At 57.0% G+C, this 23,080-nt stretch overlaps 1 protein-coding gene across 2 annotated transcripts; it reads left to right on the top strand.

Annotated features, from left to right (window-relative positions):
* Nucleotides 1-1,052: 1,052 nt before the first annotated feature.
* On the top strand, nt 1,053-22,714 carry MED12 (mediator complex subunit 12). Of its 2 annotated transcripts, XM_032393851.1 has the most exons (45): nt 1,053-1,206; nt 1,769-1,873; nt 2,080-2,271; nt 2,408-2,567; nt 3,112-3,293; nt 3,478-3,588; nt 3,713-3,967; nt 4,316-4,462; nt 4,861-4,960; nt 5,084-5,220; nt 5,438-5,569; nt 6,150-6,276; nt 6,722-6,951; nt 7,315-7,395; nt 7,526-7,696; nt 7,899-8,043; nt 8,210-8,260; nt 8,594-8,712; nt 8,916-9,059; nt 9,533-9,696; nt 9,927-10,058; nt 10,479-10,706; nt 10,882-11,026; nt 11,188-11,308; nt 11,700-11,801; nt 11,915-12,028; nt 12,280-12,455; nt 12,636-12,815; nt 13,892-13,963; nt 14,418-14,551; nt 14,722-14,883; nt 15,340-15,451; nt 15,618-15,707; nt 16,230-16,339; nt 16,516-16,651; nt 16,935-17,096; nt 18,194-18,568; nt 18,806-18,956; nt 19,112-19,308; nt 19,475-19,552; nt 19,650-19,867; nt 21,420-21,666; nt 21,828-21,953; nt 22,138-22,219; nt 22,429-22,714. In XM_032393851.1, the coding sequence occupies exons 1-45, from the start codon at nt 1,108-1,110 to the stop codon at nt 22,470-22,472; spliced, it is 6,546 nt and encodes a 2,181-aa protein (XP_032249742.1). In that variant the 5' UTR covers nt 1,053-1,107; the 3' UTR covers nt 22,473-22,714. The 2 variants fall into 2 exon arrangements, with proteins under 2 accessions (XP_032249742.1, XP_032249740.1); XM_032393849.1 differs by lacking the exons at nt 21,420-21,666; nt 21,828-21,953; nt 22,138-22,219; nt 22,429-22,714 and having other exon boundaries at nt 19,112-19,317; nt 19,650-20,681.
* The last annotated feature ends 366 nt before the right edge of the window (nt 22,715-23,080 follow it).

The raw sequence follows: 23,080 nt of genomic DNA, 5'->3' as shown, positions 1-23,080 counted from the left end.
TTATTATAGCACTCCATCTTTTCTCTGAAGAGCAATCTGCCATCACAGAAAGGCCCAAGAGTCCAGAAAAAAATCTTAACCTCAGCTGTGTTTCTCAGTACCTGAATGACATCGGGCAAGTAAGTGAACTTTCACTCTTTGAAAATCAGCTTGCTCATCCACAAAATGGAGACAATTATCATCTCGAACTCATGGGGCTGTTTGCAGGTTAAAGGAGATGATGTCTGGAAAGCATCTGACACAGTAGGTGCCTCTTTCTCAAGCTGGAGTTCACGAACACTTAGGGGATACATTGTTGACATTTAGGGGCTCTAAGAATTTCCCTGGAAAGTATGTAACATTTCGTTTCCCTCTGTAACTTTCCTGGGAAGGCCCATAGCGTCCATCAGCATCTTAAAGGGGCTGCGAATCATAAAAGGTTAAGAACCTCAGGGCCAGACCATAAAGACCTTGAGGGATTAGAGTTGGCCTTTCAGGGGTTTAATAGGTGCTTTCTTATGCAGACCGTTTCTAATCTTCACAACAGCCCTTTGAAGGAGGTAACAGTACACCCATTTTTCAGATGCAGAAACTCAGAAAGGAAGAAGTGGTTTAGGGTGAAAGGCAGAGTTCCTAACCGAGGCAAATACCCTTGAGCACCGATTCCAGGCCGAGAACCGAGCGAGGCACTGGGGACCCGGTTTCAGCTTAGAGCTCGGCTTCGCGGCTGCCTCCCGCCTCGCGGGGCCGCGCCGCCCCCCGCGCCTCCCGGGGCCGCGCCCCCCCCCCGCCCCCCCCAGGCACACCGGACTGCTCGAGGACGTTTCGCAGATACTTGGGGAGTGAAATCCATCTTCAGCCGCGCGGGCCCGAAAGCTCCGCGGCCCCGGAGCTCCGCCCCACGCCGGGCTGGGCCCCGCCCCCGCTGCGGTCGGTATTGTCCGACGGTTCCCGGCGTCCCTCGGTTCCCCTCGGTAGTTTCCGGCAACGATCGAGAGTTTCTAACGTGCCCCTTGTTGTCTCTCGGCTGCCGTCCTCGGAACCGCCGCCCCCCTTGTCGGTTCCCTCTCCCCCTCCCCCCCCTCAGCCGGCCCCGGCTGGCGCCTCTGGCGCTACGGGCTGGGCAAGATGGCGGCCTTCGGGATCTTGAGCTACGAACACCGGCCCCTGAAGCGGCCGCGGCTGGGCCCTCCCGATGTGTACCCTCAAGATCCCAAACAGAAGGAGGTGCGTTCAAAAATCCGGGCTCCCAGGGGGCCTGAGGCAAGCGATCGGCAGAGGAGGAAGCATTGATGGTTTGGTGAGGGGGGGCGGGGCGGTTTGGTGGGAGCCAAAGTCCCAAAAGGGGTAAGAGTAAAGTGGGCTGGTGTGCGAGAGTGGGACCTGGGGGGGGGCTCCCGGGTGTGAATAGGGAATGATGTAGGGGCCACCCTGGAGGCGCCCCCCCCTCCACACACACACACACACACACACACACACACATACACATACACACACCTCAGAAAGTTGTCTGAGGCAGCTTGGTGAGCTACGGCTGGTTGCAAGCTTGCAAGGAAGAGTGATGTTGAGCGAGCGCTGGCTGATTGGAAATCTTAGTGACTGTGGGGGTGAGGGTGGGGTCCAAATGAATATAAGGGCCTAGCTTTAAATAACAATCTGTTCTCCTCAGAACCCCCCCCCCCCCCCCCCCCCCCCCCGTTTGTTCCCTTCTCTTCTCCTGCCCTCCTCCTCCCCCACCACCACCCCCAGGGGAGGGGAAAAAAGCTAAAATATCATTTTCCTGCCTCAGGATGAACTGACGGCCTTGAATGTAAAACAAGGTTTCAATAACCAGCCTGCTGTCTCTGGGGATGAACATGGCAGTGCCAAGAACGTCAACTTCAATCCTGCCAAGGTGAGACAACCCTGCCAGGCTGAAGGAAAAGCCTGGAAGAATCTGAGAAGGAGCAAAGGCCCTGGGTTGGGAAGACCTAAAGGGACAACCTGAATGGCTGAGTTTTCCCTCATAACCTAATGCTACCACATTGGTATTAGTGATCAGAGGCATGACCACCTCTCTGCCTCTTCTTCCCGTTCTGAGGTGTACTTTCCTTCCCTCAGATCAGTTCCAACTTCAGCAGCATTATTGCAGAGAAGTTACGTTGTAACACCCTCCCTGACACTGGTCGCAGAAAGCCCCAAGTGAACCAGAAGGACAACTTCTGGCTGGTGACTGCACGATCCCAGAGTGCCATTAACACCTGGTTCACTGACCTGGCTGGCACCAAGCCACTCACGCAACTAGCCAAAAAGGTGAGGTGCTCGTTCCTGGTCTCCAGGCCAAGGTGGGGAGCGTGGGTGTGAAGTACTCTCCTATTCCCAGATTAAGCTACGTGGGTGCCAGCTTGTAGCGGTGATAGAGGTCTCATTATTTGTGATGTCCGTCCAGGTCCCCATTTTCAGTAAAAAGGAAGAAGTGTTTGGGTACTTAGCCAAGTACACAGTGCCTGTGATGCGGGCCGCCTGGCTCATTAAGATGACCTGTGCCTACTACGCAGCAATCAGTGAGACCAAGGTGAAGAAGAGACATGTCATTGACCCCTTCATGGGTGAGTAACTCCTAATACCACAGGTCCCACCACTGATCGCATCAAGGAGTGATGACAGAGAGACCCTTGCACTTATTCTCCTTCCTCGTCTGTATTCCTTGCTTCTGCATGTGTCTTGCATTCACTCCGTTGGTAAACGTTGAGTGTCTTGAGTATCTACTGTGTGTATGTACTGGGCTGTCAAGGGGACTGGTCCCTTATTCCCGCCCTTAGGATGCTTGTAATCTGGTAGGGATGCTAAGGCATATGTACGAATCACATAATTAGAGAAAGTATGTGTATGCATGCGTGTGTGTGTGTGTATGTGTGTGTGTGTGTGTCTCAAGAGAAGGTGAAAGGTTTTCTGAGACTTCAGTGGACAGAAAGATTACTTTCTTTGGGGGACACCCGGGAAGGCTTTTAGCAGGTGGCATTGGACCAGAGCCTGAGAGGATGAATAGGATTTAGAAGTATGGTGACTGGGGGTGTGGGCGTGGGGTGGGGACAGAAGATGTTCTAAGCAGAGGGACGGTGTGAAATAACCCTCTCTCCACCTTTCTCCTAGAATGGACTCAGATCATCACCAAATACTTATGGGAGCAGCTGCAAAAGATGGCCGAGTACTACCGGCCAGGGCCTGCAGGCAGTGGGGGCTGTGGGTCCACTATAGGGCCCTTGCCCCATGACGTAGAGGTGGCAATCCGGCAGTGGGACTACAACGAGAAGCTGGCCATGTTCATGTTTCAGGTAGGAAGACGGGCATGTCACGTGACACCTCGGTGGAGCGTGGCTTCATATTCTGCCAGGACAGGACAGAATCTGCCTGCTAGCTTGCTCCAGCTGCGGTTCTCTTCCTCCTTCCATTTACTTTATCTGCGTTATTAATAGTCTCTGGGGAAACTAATACTCCTCCCGCTCCTTGGACCCATAGGATGGAATGCTGGACAGACATGAGTTCCTGACCTGGGTCCTTGAGTGTTTTGAGAAAATACGCCCTGGAGAGGATGAATTGCTTAAACTGCTGCTGCCCCTGCTGCTTCGAGTAAGACCTAGGATTTGGCGGGGGTGGGGGGGGGGGTTGTCTAGGGAGGATCTGGGGAGGAATAAGACATGAGTGCCCTGTCCCTCGGGGAGAACTGGGGGTTTTGATGGGCATGTCTTCACAGTACTCGGGGGAATTCGTTCAGTCTGCGTACCTCTCCCGCCGCCTTGCCTACTTCTGTACCCGGAGACTGGCCTTGCAACTGGATGGCGTGAGCAGTCACTCATCTCACGTTATGTCCGCTCAGTCGACAAGCACACTGCCCGCCACCCCTGCTCCTCAGCCCCCAACCAGCAGCGCACCCTCTACACCCTTTAGCGACCTGCTGATGTGCCCTCAGCACCGGCCCCTGGTTTTTGGCCTCAGCTGTATCCTTCAGGTAGGTGCCGGGTGGGCCCAAGGAAGCATTAAGAAGCATCCCGAGAAGACCTGGATGCCCGTCCTGGAGAATGGGGGTGATTCTCAGTGGGAGGTGGGAGCAGGCACTGAGTACTTGCTTGGAGATTGTTGCTTCTCGTTCCTGGGACGTTAGTTCCTTTCCAGGACTGAATAGTAGGCCCAGAGCCTTTTAGGAGAGGGGATGAGGGGAGGGGCTCAGAGACGGAGAGGTGCTACGTCAGGACTCAGAATAACGTTGGACCAGAAAGCTCAAGCTGGGGTCTTGTAATGGGGTTCTAGAGAGGTAGCCGTGGGAACTGAGCCTGACTTAGCTCTTCCTGTCCGGCAGACCATCCTCCTGTGCTGTCCTAGTGCCCTGGTTTGGCACTACTCGCTGACCGATAGCCGCATTAAGACTGGCTCACCACTTGACCACCTGCCTATTGCCCCCTCCAACCTGCCCATGCCAGAGGGCAACAGTGCCTTTACTCAGCAGGTAAGTCCCACCAAGAGCCAACCTGGTGGCCTCTGGATTGAGATGGGAAGCTGAGTTGCTCTTTCAGAAATAGTGACTTAGAGGGGCGCCTGGGTGGCTCAGTCGGTTACGCGTCTGTCTTTGGCTCATGTCATGATCCCAGGGTTCCTTCATCGAGCCCCACGCCGGGCACCCTGCTCAGCAAGGAGTCTGCTTCTCCCTCTCCCTCTGCTTCTCCCCCTGGCTCATGCTCTCTCCCTCTCCCTCTCTCTCTCTGTCAAATAAGTAAATAAAATCTTAAAAAAAAAAAAAAAAGAAATAGTGACTTGGAGTCTGGTACTGTCCTTTGCGCCTAGACCCTGGCCTGCTGTACGCCTTGGTGCATCCTTAATCAAAGCCCTCCTTTTCCCATACTGCAGGTACGTGCAAAGTTGCGCGAGATTGAGCAGCAGATCAAGGAGCGAGGACAGGCGGTTGAGGTTCGCTGGTCTTTCGATAAGTGCCAGGAAGCCACTGCAGGTGGGTGCCAGAGGACAGAGAGTAAGAAGGATGTTCGAGGAAGGGATGGTAAGGACCTAGCGACCTGAGAGTCGGACGCATTGGGCCTCTTGTTAAGTCCCCTTTACCGCTTTTCCTCCCGAGGCTTCACCATTGGACGGGTGCTCCATACTTTGGAAGTGTTGGACAGCCACAGTTTTGAGCGCTCTGACTTCAGCAACTCTCTCGACTCCCTTTGTAACCGAATCTTTGGGTTGGGCCCTAGCAAGGACGGGCACGAGGTAAGCAAGAAGGGGAACAGAAGGAGCAAAGCACGTGGCAAGAGCAACAGTATGCCTGAGGGGAAGGCATGGCGAGGCACGGACACCGGGGATGTGTGAAGAGATGATCTTCCTGGGCCTGGGATGTTTTAAGATGGGGCCCGGTCTTGAAGAAATTGGAGCACGGTACTTTATCCCCAACGCTACCCTGCTCACCCCGTCTTCCTTTGGTCTCCAGATCTCCTCGGATGATGACGCCGTAGTATCATTACTGTGTGAATGGGCCGTCAGCTGCAAGCGTTCTGGTCGGCATCGTGCTATGGTGGTAGCCAAGCTGCTGGAGAAGAGACAGGCCGAGATTGAGGCCGAGGTCAGGGGGCAGAGATGAGAGAATGCGGTTGGCCGATGGGGCAGTGGCAGCTGGGGCTGGAGACAGATGGAGCTGAGTAGCGGAACCCAAGTTCAAGTTGTGAGAATACAGAAGGGGTACGGAACCGAAAGGGAAAGTTGAGGACCTAAGGCAACAGTAGGAAGGAGTAGATCGATGTTGGAGTTAGGGAAGCAGGCAGGGCTTCAGTTGGGAGGTGGTAAACAAAACGGAGGTCAGTGGGGCGGCTGGGTGGCTTAGTCGATAAGCGTCTGCCTTCGGCTCAGGTCATGATCCCAGGGTTCTGGGATCGAGCCCCGCATCAGGCTCCCTGCTCAGTGGGGGGCCTGCTTCTCCCTCTGCCTGCTGCTCCCCCTGCTTGTGCGCTCTCTCTCTCTGTGTCAAATAAATAAATAAAGTAGTTTTTTTAAAAAAAGAAAAGAAAACGGAGGTCAAAGCGGGGATGGAAGCGCAGAGCTTGGGGGTGGAGGCGAAACGGGTGGCAGGCAGTTCAAGCATTGTGTGTGGAGAGGTGAAGAAGCAGGACAAAACCGATGTTAGGGTTTTTTCTCTCGTCTTACAGCGTTGTGGAGAATCAGAAGCCGCAGATGAGAAGGGTTCCATTGCCTCTGGCTCCCTTTCTGCTCCCAGTGCTCCCATTTTCCAGGATGTCCTCCTGCAGTTTCTGGATACCCAGGCTCCCATGCTGAGTACGAACCCCTGCCACCCTCCGCTTACCTCCACCTAGACTCAGTTACCCGCTGCTGTCGCTGGGAAGCATAGCGAAGGGCCTTCTGATGTCTCTTTCTGTCTTGGGCTTTATGCAGACTGGGTTTTGGGTATAATTCTAGCCTCTGATGATCTTACAGTTGAGCAGAATAAAGGAATAAAGAGAAGAATAAAAACAAGACCTCACGCCCGAAGCATTCCCACACAGAGAGCCGCAAGGATGCTCTCTTCCTTTCCAAGGCGGCGTGTGGGGCAGGAGCGGGGTGAACCAACCGCACTTTGTCCCGCAATTGTTTGGGGGGGGTCGCTCCTCATCTTGCCTACGTCAGGTACTCTAGGAGCACTGCGCCTCCGGTGTGCTTCCCTCCCTTGCTGCCCGTGTCTTGTGCTCTCCCTAAGCTCTCTTTTCTCATTCCCTCCATGCAGCGGACCCCCGAAGTGAGAGTGAGCGAGTGGAGTTCTTTAATCTGGTCCTGCTCTTCTGTGAACTGATTCGACACGATGTTTTCTCCCACAACATGTACACTTGCACCCTCATCTCCCGGGGGGACCTCGCCTTTGGAGCTCCTGGCCCCCGGCCTCCGTCTCCTTTTGATGACCCTGCTGATGACTCAGAGCGCAAGGAGGCCGAGGGCAGCAGCAGTAGCAAGCTGGAGGTGAGCGGGTTTGTCTTGCCCTCGCTGCCTCCTTCGGACAGCCCCATCTTCCTGGCTCGCAGAGTCCTCTGGGTACCCCTTCCCTAATAAGGAGAATGGTATTGGCTCGGTGTTCCGGGGCCGGCCCAGCCCTGTTACATCCATGGTCGGCATTTGCTCCTCGCAGTGGGGTGAGGTGTTCCAATCCCCCACTTTGAAGCTGAAGGGAATGAGGCGCGAGGCGGGTACGTGACCTGTCAAAGCTCGATTCCAGATCCGGTGCTTTGCCCAACACGGTCTTCTCCCTCCAGCTTCGACCTTTCCAGGTGGTGGGGAGCAGCTCCCTGGGGCTAAAGCCACTTGGCTTATGTTCTGTGCCCTCAGGACCCAGGGCTCTCGGAGTCGATGGACATTGACCCTAGTTCCAGTGTGCTCTTCGAGGACATGGAGAAGCCTGATTTCTCAGTAAGTCCGATCCCGGTGTGGAAGAATCCAGCTCCCGAGGTCGTCCCGTTATGCCTCTCTGGGGGAATTTCTTTGTGCCCCTGACCCCCTTTTCACCCTCTAAATGTTCTGCCCTTTCGCCTTTTCTCAGTTGTTCTCCCCTACTATGCCCTGTGAGGGGAAGGGCAGTCCATCCCCCGAGAAGCCAGATGTTGAGAAGGAGGTGAAGCCCCCGCCCAAGGAGAAGCTAGAAGGGACTCTTGGGGTTCTTTATGACCAGCCGCGGCATGTGCAGTACGCCACGCACTTTCCCATCCCCCAGGTACTGTTCCGCGAGCTCCTCCAGACCTCGGTTTTGAGCCGGGGTTTCTGTCGGAGGACTGTGCTGAGGGGTTGGAGCTGTTCTTGCGGGTGTGGCGCGCTGGGAAGGGCTTGAGCACTGGGACGCTGAGGGGCATGGAGCATGCTTTTGAGAGGAGGGAGCGAGACCCGGGCCGGAGTCTGATGGTGCTGCTGGGATGCAGGAGGAGTCATGCAGCCATGAGTGCAACCAGCGGTTGGTCGTACTGTTTGGGGTGGGGAAGCAGCGAGATGATGCCCGCCATGCCATCAAGAAAATTACCAAGGATATCCTGAAGGTTCTGAACCGCAAGGGGACAGCGGAAACTGGTGGGTTTGAGGCTCCTGAAACAGATCTCCCCCTAGGAGTGCCCTAGTCAGTGTCCCCTTCCCCAGCACAGGGAACCCCCAGTCATGTCCCCATGTCCTGTCTCTTGGAGTCTCCTGAGAGCTCTAGTCCTTTTGAAACTTCCCCCCTCATTCCCCCCCTCTGCAGACCAGCTTGCTCCTATTGTGCCTCTGAATCCTGGAGACCTGACATTCTTAGGTACCTCACAGTAAGCCCCATACTGCCCGCCCTCCCCCCTCCCCTCCCTCGACCTAGCACCTCCCTGTATGTATTCCTCTAAGGTCCACGTAGTCTGTGGTCCTCCAAACCTTTGCTTCACTGACCCCTTCCCTTCATCCCTCCCCCCCCCCCTCCTCGACCCTCCCTTCCCTTCTCCCTTTCTCCCTCCCACCCTTCCTCCCTGCCTTCCTTCCCCGGTCCCTCCCTTCCCTCCCCCCCACCCATAGCCTTCTCTCCATACCCCCCTCCCGACCCCCTAGTCAACTAGTTCTCTTCCCCATCCTGACTGCTCCCTTTCCACTGTCCCCTCAGGTGGGGAGGATGGGCAGAAGCGGCGACGCAACCGGCCTGAAGCCTTCCCCACTGCTGAAGATATCTTTGCTAAGTTCCAGCACCTTTCACATTATGACCAGCACCAGGTCACGGCTCAGGTGTGGGCCTAAGTCCTGCCCCCTCCCCAACGTTCTGCCGTCCTGCCCTGTTTTCCTTTCCTCCTTATCTTTTTTTTTCTCCCCCCCCCCCCAGGCAGGCTAAGCCTCCTGGGTCTCATCCCTGTCCGCCATCCTCCTTTTCCTGCTTCCCTGGTTCTTCCTGCCTCTCTCCACTCCCGTCTCACTCCCACTGCCCTTATCAGGTCTCCCGGAATGTTCTGGAGCAGATCACGAGCTTTGCCCTTGGCATGTCATACCACTTGCCTCTGGTGCAGCATGTGCAGTTCATCTTCGACCTCATGGAATATTCCCTCAGCATCAGTGGCCTCATCGACTTTGCCATTCAGGTGGGGAAGTTGGGGAAATGAGGGTGGAGGAAGGCGTTTGTGCTGTATAGGGTCACGAGGTCGAGAGTTGGGGCTCAAGCCCGTGTCCCAGGCTACTTGGGATGGGCAGGAAGGCTAGCCCAGTGGGGGCCAGAGGGTCAAGTGGAACATGAGCTAAGAAGGCCAGACTAGAGGCTCACGTGCTCCGCAAGGAGGCCCAAGAGATAGATGAGAGTGTTGGGTACGGACTGTGCTCCTGCTGTGGAGTTCATAGAATTGTATCCTAGAGATGGGTTAGATCGTCGATGTGGCTTGTGGTGTTAATAAAGGACAGTGGCGTATGGCAACAGGGCCCTTCTAGCCTGAGGTGGCTCCAGCGGGAAGGGGCTCAGGCCTGCCTGGGCAGTTGCCTTGTGGGAAGGGGGGTTACATAGAACACGCGGGCCTCTTCTCATTTCTCCCCCCCGCACCCACACACACGCTTGCTCTGCTAGCTCCTGAATGAACTGAGCGTAGTTGAGGCTGAGCTGCTCCTCAAGTCCTCGGATCTGGTGGGCAGCTACACTACCAGCCTGTGCCTGTGCATCGTGGCCGTCCTGCGGCACTACCATGCCTGCCTCATCCTCAACCAGGACCAGATGGCCCAGGTCTTTGAGGGGTAAGCAGGGGCTGCGGACTAAGCGGATGGCGCGGGACTCTGGTGAATGCGGGGGGAAGTGGGCCCCCGAAGGACACGGGGGGCTCTCACCGTGGGAAAGGGCCTGCCATTTGGGTGGGAAGGGGAGACTACTGCCAAGAGTCATGAGCCTGTGTCTGGGGACCTTTGTGCCTTGGCCCGTGCACAGCACCCACTGACCGCCATGTCTCGACCTTGCCCCCTCGTGACAGGCTGTGTGGCGTAGTGAAGCATGGGATGAACCGGTCAGATGGCTCCTCTGCGGAACGCTGTATCCTTGCTTATCTCTATGATCTGTACACCTCCTGTAGCCATTTAAAGAGCAAATTTGGGGAGCTCTTCAGGTAAGAGAGGTGGGAGGTGAGGGTAGAGAGTGGGACCTTGGCCCATCTCCTTCCCATTACCACTCAACTCAGGAGCAGAGCACAGCCCAGGACCCTGCTGTCTCTGGCCTTCTGGGAGCTCTGTCCTTCACATGTTCTTGGTTCCAGAGAGTAGGCCTGCCTCCTTCTCTTCCTTATCAGCTTGGCCTCCAGCCCATCTCTACAGGGGCCCACACTCCTCCTTCTCCTGGCCTCCAGAGGCCCCCACGCCTTGTTCTCACTGGGGCCCTGTCCCGCCCACTCTACTTGGTCCCATCTCCCTTTTGCTTGTCCCAAGGTCCCCGGGGCCTCCCTCTTTTTCTCCTCTCCCCCTTCCCAACCACCCCTCTGCCTCTCCAGATCCTCTCCAACACTACCATGTCCCTTCTCCCACCCCTGCAGCGACTTCTGCTCCAAGGTGAAAAACACCATCTACTGCAACGTGGAGCCCTCAGAATCCAACATGCGCTGGGCACCCGAGTTCATGATTGACACTCTGGAGAACCCCGCAGCTCACACCTTCACCTACACGGGGCTAGGCAAGAGTCTTAGTGAGAACCCCGCTAACCGCTACAGCTTTGTCTGCAATGCCCTTATGCACGTCTGTGTGGGGCACCATGATCCCGATAGGTATGGGGCGTACTGAGTGGGGAACGGGCACCACGCTCCTGCCTGAGTTTGGGAGGGATGAGATGCCCGGGAGGTACGGCAACCTTGGTTATTTTTGGGGTGGAGATGAAAAGTTAATGAGTCTGAGGTTTTGTGGAACGAGGTTTTTCCTGAGGGCGCTTGTACTTCTCCCCAGGGTGAATGACATCGCCATCCTGTGTGCGGAGCTGACGGGCTACTGCAAGTCACTGAGCGCTGAGTGGCTGGGGGTCCTGAAGGCCTTGTGCTGCTCCTCTAACAATGGCACTTGTGGCTTCAACGACCTTCTCTGCAATGTAGATGTGAGACTTGGGCCGGGGTCCCGCTGGGCCGTGGGGCGGGGGCTGGTCCCGGTGGTCGAGGTAGCAGAAGGACAGAGGCCCACGGAGCGAGGGCCTACCACTTTGCATTGGCAGCCTCTCTGCACACTGAGGCGGGATGTCTTGTCTGCTTTCTCCTCCAGGTCAGTGACCTGTCTTTTCACGACTCCCTGGCTACTTTTGTTGCCATCCTCATCGCTCGGCAGTGTCTGCTCCTCGAGGACCTGATTCGCTGTGCTGCCATCCCTTCGCTCCTTAATGCTGGTGAACCACCAATCCGTAACCCCTAGAATTTCTGGACCCCAAGTTTGACTAGACACCCGATGGCCACACTCTCACTGTTAAGGGTGGGGCTCCACGGTACCGCCAGAGGCTAGTCCGGTGGCGTGCCTCGGGCTGGGAGCGGCCTCTTTCTAACCCGGCATTGGCCGCCCCAATCTTTCCGGTCTTTCTGTGTTTTGACCCTCCGAAGGACTCCCCTCGCCCTGCAAGACAGTTGGCTGCCCCACCTCTCCTCCAGCGTTATCTTGTCATTTCTCCTTTTCCCTGACCTCGCTGTCCCTTGCAGCCCTTCGCCACCCACAAACCCACATACGGTCTCCCTTCGCCCTGTCCAATTTGCTTTCTTTTCCTTTTTTTTTTTTTTTTTTTTCAGCTTGCAGTGAACAGGACTCTGAGCCGGGGGCCCGGCTTACCTGCCGCATCCTCCTCCACCTTTTCAAGACACCTCAGCTCAATCCTTGCCAGTCAGATGGAAGTAAGTGACCCTGATCTGAGCCAGCCAGCAGTAGAAAGTGTGGCTAACGCCCCCCACCCCCCCGCGCCCGCTGTTTCTACTTTTGCTTCCCCTGACTTCAGCTCCCTCCCCAGACAAGCCTACAGTAGGAATCCGTTCCTCCTGTGACCGCCACCTGCTGGCTGCCTCCCAGAACCGCATAGTGGATGGAGCTGTGTTTGCTGTTCTCAAGGCTGTGTTTGTACTTGGTATGGGGGTAGGAAGGGAGTGGTGCCAGAAGTGTGTGTGGGGTGGAGTGCCAGCTAAACTACAAGGGACAGTCTTTCTCCCTCCCGAAGGTGGTCTCTCTGACCTTTGGGGAGGAGAGGAGGGAGGGAAGTATATTTCTGTCCCGTATGGCAGGATTTAGGGAGTTGCTGCCTCTGTGGGTCCGGGCTGGGTCTCTACACTGTGTTCAGATCTCACTCTGCCCTCCCTATCTCCCGCCCGTGAACCACAGGGGATGCGGAACTGAAGGGTTCGGGCTTCACTGTGACAGGAGGAACAGAAGAACTTCCAGAGGAGGAGGGAGGAGGTGGCAGTGGCGGTCGGAGGCAGGGTGGCCGCAACATCTCTGTGGAGACAGCCAGTCTGGATGTCTATGCCAAGTACGTGCTACGCAGCATCTGCCAACAGGTCAGTCTCACCTTCCCCCCAAACCTCCTAAATGCCTTTATTTAATATAGTCCTGTTTCCAGCCACGATCACGCCACGTTCCTCCTATATATCATGTTCCTCGTCAACCCCCAGCCCATCCCCCTTATTCCTTACCCCCCTCACTGGTTGCCCCAGTGCCCTGATTATCAGCTTCTTCAGGAATGGGTAGGAGAGCGTTGCCTTAAATCACTGTGTGAGGACAGCAACGACCTGCAAGACCCAGTGTTGAGTAGCGCCCAGGCCCAGCGCCTCATGCAGCTCATCTGCTACCCATATCGATTGCTGGACAACGAGGATGGGGAAAACCCCCAGCGGCAGCGCATTAAGCGCATTCTCCAGGTAGGCCACGGTGATGGGGGTCTTGGAGGAAGCAGGGCGGGGGGGCCCAGGCCTGGGGTGAAACAGTGGGGACCCTGAGAGAAAAAGAGGGGGGTGGTCAAGTAGGAAGACGGACGAGGATGTGGGCGAAAGGTGGTGAGAGAAACAGTTCCAACGTAGGTTTAGAAGTCAAGCCAACATGGTCTAGACCCTAGAGTCAACTGTTGGTTGAGGGCACGGCTATTGGGAGTGGGACTGTAGCTTATCAGTGGGAGGCACAACCTCTGGAGAGCCTAGGTTGGGGCCTTGCTTGTTTGGCGTTTGCTCCTGGCTCAGTAAAGAACAGCGGGACTACCGAATAGCTCCCAGTTATTGAGCGTCTGCTTCGTGCTGAGTGTTGCGTTCAGCACTCTGTGTACGTCTTCTCATTTAATCTGTCCAGCCTTGTAAAGTAGGTAGGGGTGTCTGTGTTTGACCAACAAGGACTCCAAGCCTTGAAGAGCTTAAGTAATTTGCCCAAGGTCGCACAGCTAGTAAGTTTAGAGTCAGCGTGTGAACCCAGGCAGGCCCGTGCCCTCCCCTCACTCCCTGCTTCGCCACGCTGCTTCAGACATTCAGGTAACTGGAGGGAGGGTGGAGAAAGAAAGCCATTAGGAAGAGCTACAGGAATGAGGTCTCTTCAGCCCGGAGGAGGTAATGTCACAGAGAGATTAACTCACAGAGTAGCCTTCGGGTCCGTGAAGGACTTTGAGCAGCTGGTTTCAAACCGGAGAAGCAGGCTTTGACTTTAACATCAAGGATTTAGGGTAAGCTTTAAGGAGAACGTCCCCCTGCGAAGGAATGTGAGGCTCTGGAACAGGAGACTGGGGAAAGGTGAAGTTTTCCCGAACCACTTTTAAAATAGGGTAGATTTTTCAACTATTTGGGGTCATGTCGGTGGAGTCTTGCCTTAAGTGAGAGACACGAAGGTTCCTTTCAGACCTGTACGCATAGGTGTTTCAAGGTTGTGAGAGATCAGGAACTGGCCTTGGGGTGGTAAGTGGCTGGGGGCAGGGGACATGATGATGACGAGCTTGGGGGCGGCATCTCTATCACAGAACTTGGACCAGTGGACCATGCGCCAGTCTTCTTTGGAGCTGCAGCTCATGATCAAGCAGACCCCTAACAATGTGAGTGGTGCCCGGCCCTCTTTCCTGTACTCACTTCCAGCTCCGTGCCTCAGGAGGGCGGGCCACCATAGAAGAACCTGCGTCCTCCCCTCGGGTTCTTGAGCTGAGAGAGATAAGAGAGGATGGGAAGATGGCAGACGTGTGGGGCTGAGGAATAGGGAGGTGGGCCGGGAGTGTTGAGGCTCTGCGGCTTGAGGGAAGGTTGGCAGCAGCGGCGGACGCTGTTTCTGTGTTCACAACGGTAAGGAGGTGTGCGAGGAGAAGACAGTGGGGAATTGGAGAAATAGGGAGGTGCTGGAGGACACGGCTTCCAGCAGAGTTGTGTCTCTCCCCTCTCATTATCCTCCAGATGCCTTTCTCCACCCTCATCTCCTGTGTCCCCTATCGTCTGTTTTCCTTCACCCCCAGTTACCTAGTTAGCACCCCATGTGCCTTTCATACCCCGCCCCCCCAGGAGATGAACTCCCTCTTAGAGAACATCGCCAAGGCCACAATCGAGGTTTTCCAACAGTCAGCGGAGACGGGGTCATCTTCTGGAAGCGCTGCCAGCAACATGCCCAGCAGCAGCAAGACCAAGCCAGTGCTCAGGTTGGGTAGAAATGTGTTTGGACCCCTCCCCTTATGAGTTGCCTTTCTGCTAGTGTAAATGATTTCAGCCTCGCGGAGATACTAGGCCTGTCCATCAGGCAAGGAGCAGAGGTATTGTTCTACCCTTGCCTGGCTCCTCTGGAACCCTATGTACTCCATCTGTCCTCCAGCTCTCTAGAGCGCTCTGGTGTGTGGCTGGTGGCCCCCCTCATTGCTAAACTGCCCACCTCAGTCCAGGGGCATGTGTTAAAGGCGGCTGGGGAGGAACTGGAGAAGGGCCAGCACCTGGGTTCCTCTTCCCGCAAAGAACGGGACCGACAAAAGCAGAAGAGGTAAAGCGGCTGTGGGGGGACCAGGATTGAGGGGTAGAAGGGAGAGGTGGCAGGGCCGGGAAAGAAGAAAAGTTGGGACAGAGGGGTGGGGATAAAAAAATCACAGGAAAGTGGAAAATCGGAGGTTAAGAGTGGGCACAGTTGAGCAAGAGGCTAGATCTGTTTTTTTCTTGTTAACTTTATTTGAGAGAGCGAGCATGCCCACGGGCAGGTGGAGGAGTAGAGGGAGAGAAGCAGACTCCCCGCTGAGCAGGGAGCCCGACGCGGGGCTCGATCCCAGGGCCCCGGGATCACGACCTGAGCCCAAGGCAGACGTTTGACTGAGCCACCCAGGTGCCCCAAGAGGCTAGATCTTGAGCGAGTAGAGTCTGGGGCTTGGAATAATGAGGTTGGAAGCTGCCCTACTTGCATCCCATGGTCCTGTTCTTGTTCTTTTCCTCTTTCTCCCTTCCCTAGCATGTCCCTGTTGAGCCAGCAGCCATTCTTATCCCTGGTGCTGACGTGTCTGAAAGGGCAGGATGAGCAGCGTGAGGGCCTTCTCACCTCCCTCTACAGCCAGGTGCACCAGGTACAGACCTCTGGGCCACCGAGCGGGGCCGGAGGGCAGAGACGGGTGCTCCCGAGGCCACTGCGTCCCCCAGAACCTTCGGTACTTTCCGGTCAACGCCTTGGGTGTTTGGGGATGGAAATGAGAAGATGCCCCGAGCTGTGTGTTATGCTTGTTTCTATCTCAGATTGTGAATAACTGGCGTGACAACCAGTACTTAGATGACTGCAAACCAAAGCAGCTCATGCACGAGGCTCTCAAGCTGCGGCTCAACCTGGTGAGAGGGGGACCCGGGGAGAAGAAAGACACGGGTGGGACTAGAACTGTGCCACAGAGAAGCCCGTGCCCGCCCCCACACCCCCACCCTGTGGGCCGGGGCAGGTGGGGGGCCGAGACGGAGGGCACAATTTCCACTGGGTCTTCAAGTATGGACCCGGCTCTCCTCCACAAGACGTAGGACCTAAAAGTGGTTGAGGGCCTGGATCCTTGCAGAGACCCTGCCTCAGTATCCTAGATTCTGGCTGGGCCCTCGGAGCCCTAGAAACCCGCCATGGAACATTGAGTGGAATCCTGGACGTCCCTTAGTCCAGCTCCCATCAGTTCCTAATTCAGGAAACCGAGGCCCAGAGGCGCCAAGAATTAAGTCATTGGCCTGGAATCACATAGTAGATCATGGGTCCGACTGGCGCGTGGCCTGAGCTGTGCGAAGCGGCAGCCAGGCCGGGTTCTACTGTAAGCTTTCCCGAAATGCTAGACTTGGCCCCCGAGCCATCTGATGGGCTCATTGTGGCCCTGGCAGGTGGGGGGCATGTTTGACACGGTGCAGCGCAGCACCCAGCAGACCACCGAGTGGGCCATGCTCCTCCTGGAGATCATCATCAGCGGCACCGTTGACATGCAGTCCAACAAGTAAAGCATCCCCACCCCCTCCTTTCTGTTTTGTACCCAAGAGGAACTCCCTCCCCCACACTGGGTGCACGACCCCCTATGGTTGGCGTGGCTCTCCCTGCTCGGGTCCCACCCTGAGGCCGGTGTCTGTCCTAGCCTCTTTCCTCTCTGGTTTTCTCCCGGGCTTCTCATCACAGCGAGCTCTTCACCACCGTGCTGGACATGCTGAGCGTGCTCATCAATGGGACCCTGGCCGCGGACATGTCTAGCATCTCTCAGGGCAGCATGGAGGAGAATAAGCGTGCCTACATGAACCTGGTGAAGAAGCTGCGGGTGAGCAGAGGAGGCGAGGGCGTGGCTCGGCGGGGGGGGCGGTGGGGGGACTGGCCCCTCGGCTCCCTCTCCCCTGACCTTGCTCACGCTCTCTGGCCTCAGGGACTTCGTTCCGGCCAGAGCTGCCTCCCCTTCCCGTCCACGTCCGCTTTTTCTTTGTTATTTGTACAGCTGGGGTTTACCGAGTGTCGTCTTCATGCCCGGTTCTCTGCTGTCCCCTGAGACTTCCCATCTCTCCTTTGCTGTGTCCTTGAACCCTTGCCCCATCTTCCTGTGCCCGCAGAAAGAGCTGGGGGAACGTCAGTCAGACAGTCTGGAAAAAGTTCTCCAGCTGCTGCCACTGCCCAAGCCGACCCGAGATGTCATCACATGTGAGCCACAGGGCTCCCTCATTGACACCAAGGGCAACAAGATTGCAGGCTTCGATTCCATCTTCAAGAAGGAGGCACGTCCCCTTTCCTTCCCATCCCCCGTTCCTATCGCGGCACCAGTCCCCCCCACCCACCCACCCAGCTTTTCCCCCCTTTGGGCAGGAGCTTTCTCTGCATGAACCTTGTGGCTAAGACAGGCTCAGCAGGCCGGGGAACCCATGGGGCTCTGCTGGTGAGAGCCGTCTCTGGGGTATGGAGCTGATGGCTGAACTTTTTTTTTTTTACATTTCGGCTCCCCATCTTGGGAATCTCATCCTCTTTCCTTGGTCTGTCCCTCCACCTCTCCCCACCTCTCCCCCTCCCCATCCACACCCACCTTGGAACAGACTACCTGGTTCTCAGCACCCTGTCTTTCTCCACCCTGGCCGGTACCCCACCCATCTGTCTGGCCAACTGCTGGATCTCTGTTATCCCTGCATTCCTCTGCCCCAGCGCACCCATCTCTACGCAGCTTTCTCTGCGCCTTGTCTCTGTCAGCTGCGGTATTTGTTGAGTAACCCGAATCACTGTGGAGAACGGAGGGAGGGGAGGGAAAAGACGAGGCCGAGTCTAAAATCTAGAGTCCAACCCAGTCGTACATACATTGTCTTCACTTCTTTCCTTGGCCTATCTGTCTGTCTGTCTGAATCTGTCTGTCTCTCTGCCTGACTCTCACTTGGCCTTTCTCTGTGTCTCTCCGCTGGCCTCTTTGTCTCTCTCTTCCTGTTTTTCTCTCTTTCCCCGTGTCTGTCTCTCTCTCTCCCTGTTTCTGTCTCTCTCTCTCTCTCTGTCTTTGCCGGTCTTCAGTCTCTTCCCCACCTTCCTGTTTCTGTCTGTGTCTTCGTCTGAATGTCAGCGTCTGTGTCTGTCTCTGCTCCCCCTGCCCGTCACCCTCTGCCCTCTGAACCCTGTCTGCTCTGTGAGTGTGTATGTGTATCGGCATGCATGTGTGTTCGCGTCCGTCTGTCTCCCTCTCACCGTCTCCCCGGAACCTACCCGGGCCTGGGTTTTGTTTTTTCTTTTCTTTTTCTTTTATCACCAACAGCTCCTTCCCCCTCTCCTACAAGTCCTCAAGGTCTGTCTTCTGTTTTCCCAATCTCAGCAGCTCACTGTGTCTCGTTTTCTGGAGCAGGGTCTGCAGGTTTCCACCAAACAAAAGATCTCTCCCTGGGATCTTTTTGAGGGCTTGAAGCCGTCCGCACCACTCTCTTGGGGCTGGTTTGGAACAGTCCGGGTCGACCGGCGAGTGGCCCGAGGAGAGGAACAACAGCGGTTGCTGCTCTATCACACGCACCTGCGGCCCCGGCCCCGGGCCTATTACCTGGAGCCGCTCCCGCTGCCCCCAGAAGATGAGGAGCCCCCTGCTCCCACCCTGCTAGAGCCCGAGAAAAAGGCTCCAGAGCCCCCCAAAACTGACAAACCTGGGGCCGCTCCACCCAGTACTGAGGAGCGCAAGAAGAAGTCCACCAAGGGCAAGAAACGCAGCCAGCCAGCCACCAAGACAGAGGTTAGTGTTGCCCCCAGCCCGGTTATGCTTCTTCCACACCCCCTCTCTCTCCCCCCTGCCCCCGTGATTCTGTGCAGTTTCTGGTTTCCGGGGGAGGGGATGGGGAAGAGGTACCGTTAGGGTTACAAGAATGAGCCACATAGGTCTAGCTCCTCTGCACCCCTTGTAGTTCACCTCAGCCCACGCCACCGCACCAAGCTACGGTCTGCTCACCTTCCTCCTCTGCTCTTCACACAGGACTATGGAATGGGCCCGGGCAGGAGCGGCCCCTATGGCGTGACAGTGCCTCCAGACCTCCTGCACCACGCTAACCCCGGTTCCATATCCCATCTTAGCTACAGGCAGGGCTCCATAGGCCTGTACACCCAGAACCAGCCACTACCTGCAGGTGAGAGCCCGCCCCCAGGAAGGAGAGTTACCTGAACGTCCCTCCCGCCCGAGGGCCGATGCCCCATCTCTGAGGATCTGTGGATGAGGGGGATGCTGAGCGGGGATGGGGGGTGGGAGGGGGACAAGGAGAGGTCAGCCCGCTCCCCTTTCCAGGGGGCCCTCGCGTGGACCCGTACCGCCCCGTGCGGTTACCGATGCAGAAGCTGCCCACCCGACCACCTTACCCTGGAGTGCTGCCCACGACCATGACTGGAGTCATGGGACTAGAACCTTCCTCCTACAAGACCTCCGTGTACCGACAGCAGCAGCCCGCGGTGCCCCAAGGACAGCGCCTTCGCCAACAGCTCCAGGCAAAGATAGTGAGAGGGGCAGTAGGGAGGGCCGTCAGGGAGAGGGGCTTTAGAGGGTCACGGGACTGAGGAGACACTCGCAAGGACTTGCAGAGCAGGAGATACGAGAACCGAGATGGCGGAAAGCAGTTTCCCGAGTTTGAGTTTGTCTCCTTTTTCCCTCTAGCAGAGTCAGGGGATGTTGGGACAGTCATCTGTCCATCAGATGACTCCCAGCTCTTCCTACGGTTTGCAGACCTCCCAGGTGAGGGCACGAGAGGGTGAGAATTGGGGGGGGCAGCTTGAGGCCAGCTGCCCTGCACAGCCTTGTCCCTGACCCCCTCTGTCCTCCTCCTCTCCAGGGCTATACTCCTTATGTTTCTCATGTGGGATTGCAGCAACACACAGGCCCCGCAGGTACCATGGTGCCCCCCAGCTACTCCAGCCAGCCTTACCAGAGCACCCACCCTTCTACCAATCCTACTCTTGTAGATCCTACTCGCCACCTGCAACAGCGGCCCAGTGGCTATGTGCACCAGCAGGCCCCAACCTACGGACATGGGCTGGCCTCCACTCAAAGGTACCCAAGGCATCTGGGGGGGGCTATGAAGACACGCTGGGCTGCGAGGGCGCATCTGGTGGGGGAAAACCCATGCCAGGAGGTGATGGGACTAGTCAGAACTTTTGGAGAAGTGAAGAACGCTTAGCTGGCCACAAGATGCCAGAGCCGGGAGGGACCCTGGTCTTCCGTCTGCTTGCCTGACGTTTCTTTGAGGCCCAGAGAGGGGAAAATCACTCCTACAGCTACGCTAAGGAAAGAGCCGGGGTTCTTAGATGTACTGTGTGGTAAGGAGTCAGCCAGCCGGTCGTAGAGCAGTTCCACGCTGGAGCGGACTAGCCACCGAGCCGTCCTACCATGCCGAATGCTAGTCAGGTCTCCGTTAAGACTCGGGAACCATGTCTTGAGGCTCTGCAGTTTAGGTTTTAGAACGCTGGGGAGTGAACCAGAGGTCAGCTGCTCACTGTGTGGCCAACACTACGCTAGGACGGGGTAGGGTGAGGAGAGATTTTAGAAAATACGGAGTCCCTCGCCACAGAGAATTTTTCGTCCGGTTGGGGAGATTAAGAGACTTACACAGAAGAATGTTTAAAGAACACGATGAGGAGAGGTATGATCAGGTGTGCAGTTGTGCGCCGTGAAGTAAATGGGAATTCAGAAAAGGTATGGGATGATGTCATCGTGGGCCTGAGTCAGCAGAGGAAGTTTCCCGAAGGAGGTGAGATTTGAGATGGCCTTCGAAGGATAGCTGTAATTTGAATTTGTGGAGTGGAGGATGAGAGAGGGGAGTCTGGGTAGACGACATAGCGTGAATGAAGATGTAGGGACCAGAGTGAGGAGGGTGACTTGGGGGGCGGGGGGTAGGAAGAAGCACGTAGAAAGCGTGTAAAATTCACCCCGGGGCAGTAGCCGGAGACAGGCCAGGGATGGGTGGCCGGGTACGGGGCTTGGAGTGCTCGGTGCAGAGTTGAGACACAGTCCCACAAAGAGCTCTTTTGATCAGGAAAGCTATGTATGGCGAGTTGACATGTTGACAGATGAATATGGGGTGCAGGGATAGGGTGCATGGGGAAGGAGACGGAAGACCTGAGACAGAGGGTCCGGCCGGGAGCTAGCCTGTGGCTGTGCCCTACATGGGAAGGCGGAAGAGCGGGAGAACTCCGTGAAATGTTCCCCGGGGACCACCACCCCCAATAGCAGAAAGCACCTCAGTGGGTGTTCCTAGAACGCCTCTCCTGTGCTAAGACTCATTTTCGTTCTCGTAAGAGCAAAATGGCGAAAACAGGATTGGAAGATGCCTCGCCGTGAAGGTTATGAGCCACTAAAACGGGGTGACGTCTTTGCCCCTTATTCCCCAACCGAGAAATCTGTCAGAACCCAGAAGGGCCCTTCTGGTTATAGTGCCAGGAGGAATGAGTGAAGCGACTTGTCCAGGTTTCCTTCAGGTCAGGGACCCGGGACTTCTCCTCCCCCCTCCCCCCCCCCCCGTCCCCCCTCCTCCTCCCCCTCCTCCCTCCCCCCCCACCCCCACGCCGGGGCCGTGCCTTGACCTTCGCATGGCTGGCCTTCGCAGGTTTTCGCAGCAGACCCTGCAGCAGGCACCCATGATAGGTGCCATGACCCCGCTGGGCGCGCAGGGCGTCCAGGCGGGCGGCGTGCGGTCAGCATCCATCCTGCCCGAGCAGCAGCAGCAGCAGCAGCAGCAGCAACAGCAGCAGCAGCAGCAGCAGCAGCAGCAGCAGCAGCAGTACCACATCCGGCAGCAGCAGCAGCAGCAGATCCTGCGGGTGAGGCCCCAGGCCCTCTCGCAGGACCCGGGCGTCCCCGGAGGGGTGGGCGCCGGCCCCGGGGGGCACCCCGTGGCGCGCAGCAGCGGCCCCAGAAGTTCCTGCTCTCCGGGTGGCCGGTGGGAGCGCCCCGGGGAGTCCTGCGTGGGGGGGAGGGGGGCAGACGGGGCCCCTCCGTCAGGGCCGCAGCTGAGGCCCGGCCCCCTTGTCCGCAGCAGCAGCAGCAGCAGCAGCAGCAGCAGCAGCAGCAGGCGGCGCACCAGCAGCAGCAGCAGCAGCAGGCGGCTCCCCCCCAAGCCCAGCCCCAGTCCCAGCCCCAGGTAGCTGCCGGGCCACAGCCCCTGGCTCAGGGACGGCTGCCCAGGTCGGGCACACAGCAAGCGAAGCGGGTTGGGCAGAGGTGGGAGGCACAGCACGGCACTCCGGAAAGGGGGTCAGGAGCCGAGGATGCGGAAGGAAGTGGAAGGTTCGGGGTCAGTGTTGCACTTCCGGTTTCCGCCTCAGTTCCAGCGCCAGGGGCTTCAGCAGACGCAGCAGCAGCAACAGACGGCAGCTTTGGTCCGGCAGCTCCAACAGCAGCTCTCCAGTAAGCCTGCCTTCCTGCCCGGGGAGAGCCCCCCACCCAGGGGGTGCATGGTGGTGGGTGTGGCGGGGGGCCGGGGGGAGCTCAGGCGATTGCTTCAGGGGGCAAGCCTGGCATCCCGTCCCTTCCCTCGGTGACCTGAATAGCCTTCCTCGTGCAAACCCACTTCCCTGCTCGGTCTGCCGGCCCTGATCATCTCTGGTTTTCCACAGATACTCAGCCACAGCCCAGCACCAACATATTTGGACGCTACTGAGCCACCTGGAAGAACCTGGAAGAACCGCTTGTGCACTGGATGTGGCCCCACCCTTTCCTCTTGATCCCCGGTCCCCTTCCCGGGCTAGCACCAGTAGTGGTTGGGGCTCTTCCCTCAGGCTCCGTTTTTAATAAGTTTTTAGTATTTTTGTTAATGTGAGGCATTGAGCTGTTGGGTTTTGTATATTATTTATATAGAGACCCCAGAGCTGTTGCACCCAATACACAGAGCTTCTTTGCAAAGGGAGTGTGTGAGTTCTGCATGGCCGGCAAGGGCGGGCTCTGGGCAGGGTGCCGGGGGCTGGACCAAGCAGGCAGAGCCTTCGTCCCCTTTCCGATCAACTCCCCTGTTTACCTTCCTTCTCCTCAGTTTCTAAATTACAGCTGGATTGCTGCTCTTTCCTCTCCAACCTGGCAACGATTTACATAGGCTTGGGCCGTTAGTTTCTTAAGAAGGGCAGCTTACCCTCTCCACTACATGTTGCAGGTTCTTTGTAGCTTCTCTCGACCAGGGATGTCTAGACCGCTGGGACGGGGGAGGGGCTGTGAGGCCGGAGTGGGAAAAGTCCGGGGCACCTGATTCTTCTGCCTGCCCATCCTACACGCTGG

Source organism: Phoca vitulina, unplaced genomic scaffold, assembly GCF_004348235.1.
Source record: "Phoca vitulina isolate PV1807 unplaced genomic scaffold, GSC_HSeal_1.0 scaffold77, whole genome shotgun sequence".
Taxonomy (NCBI): Eukaryota; Metazoa; Chordata; class Mammalia; order Carnivora; family Phocidae; genus Phoca; species Phoca vitulina.
The sequence above is the reverse complement of the archived record's forward strand: the minus strand, read 5'-3'. Positions and strand labels throughout refer to the sequence as shown.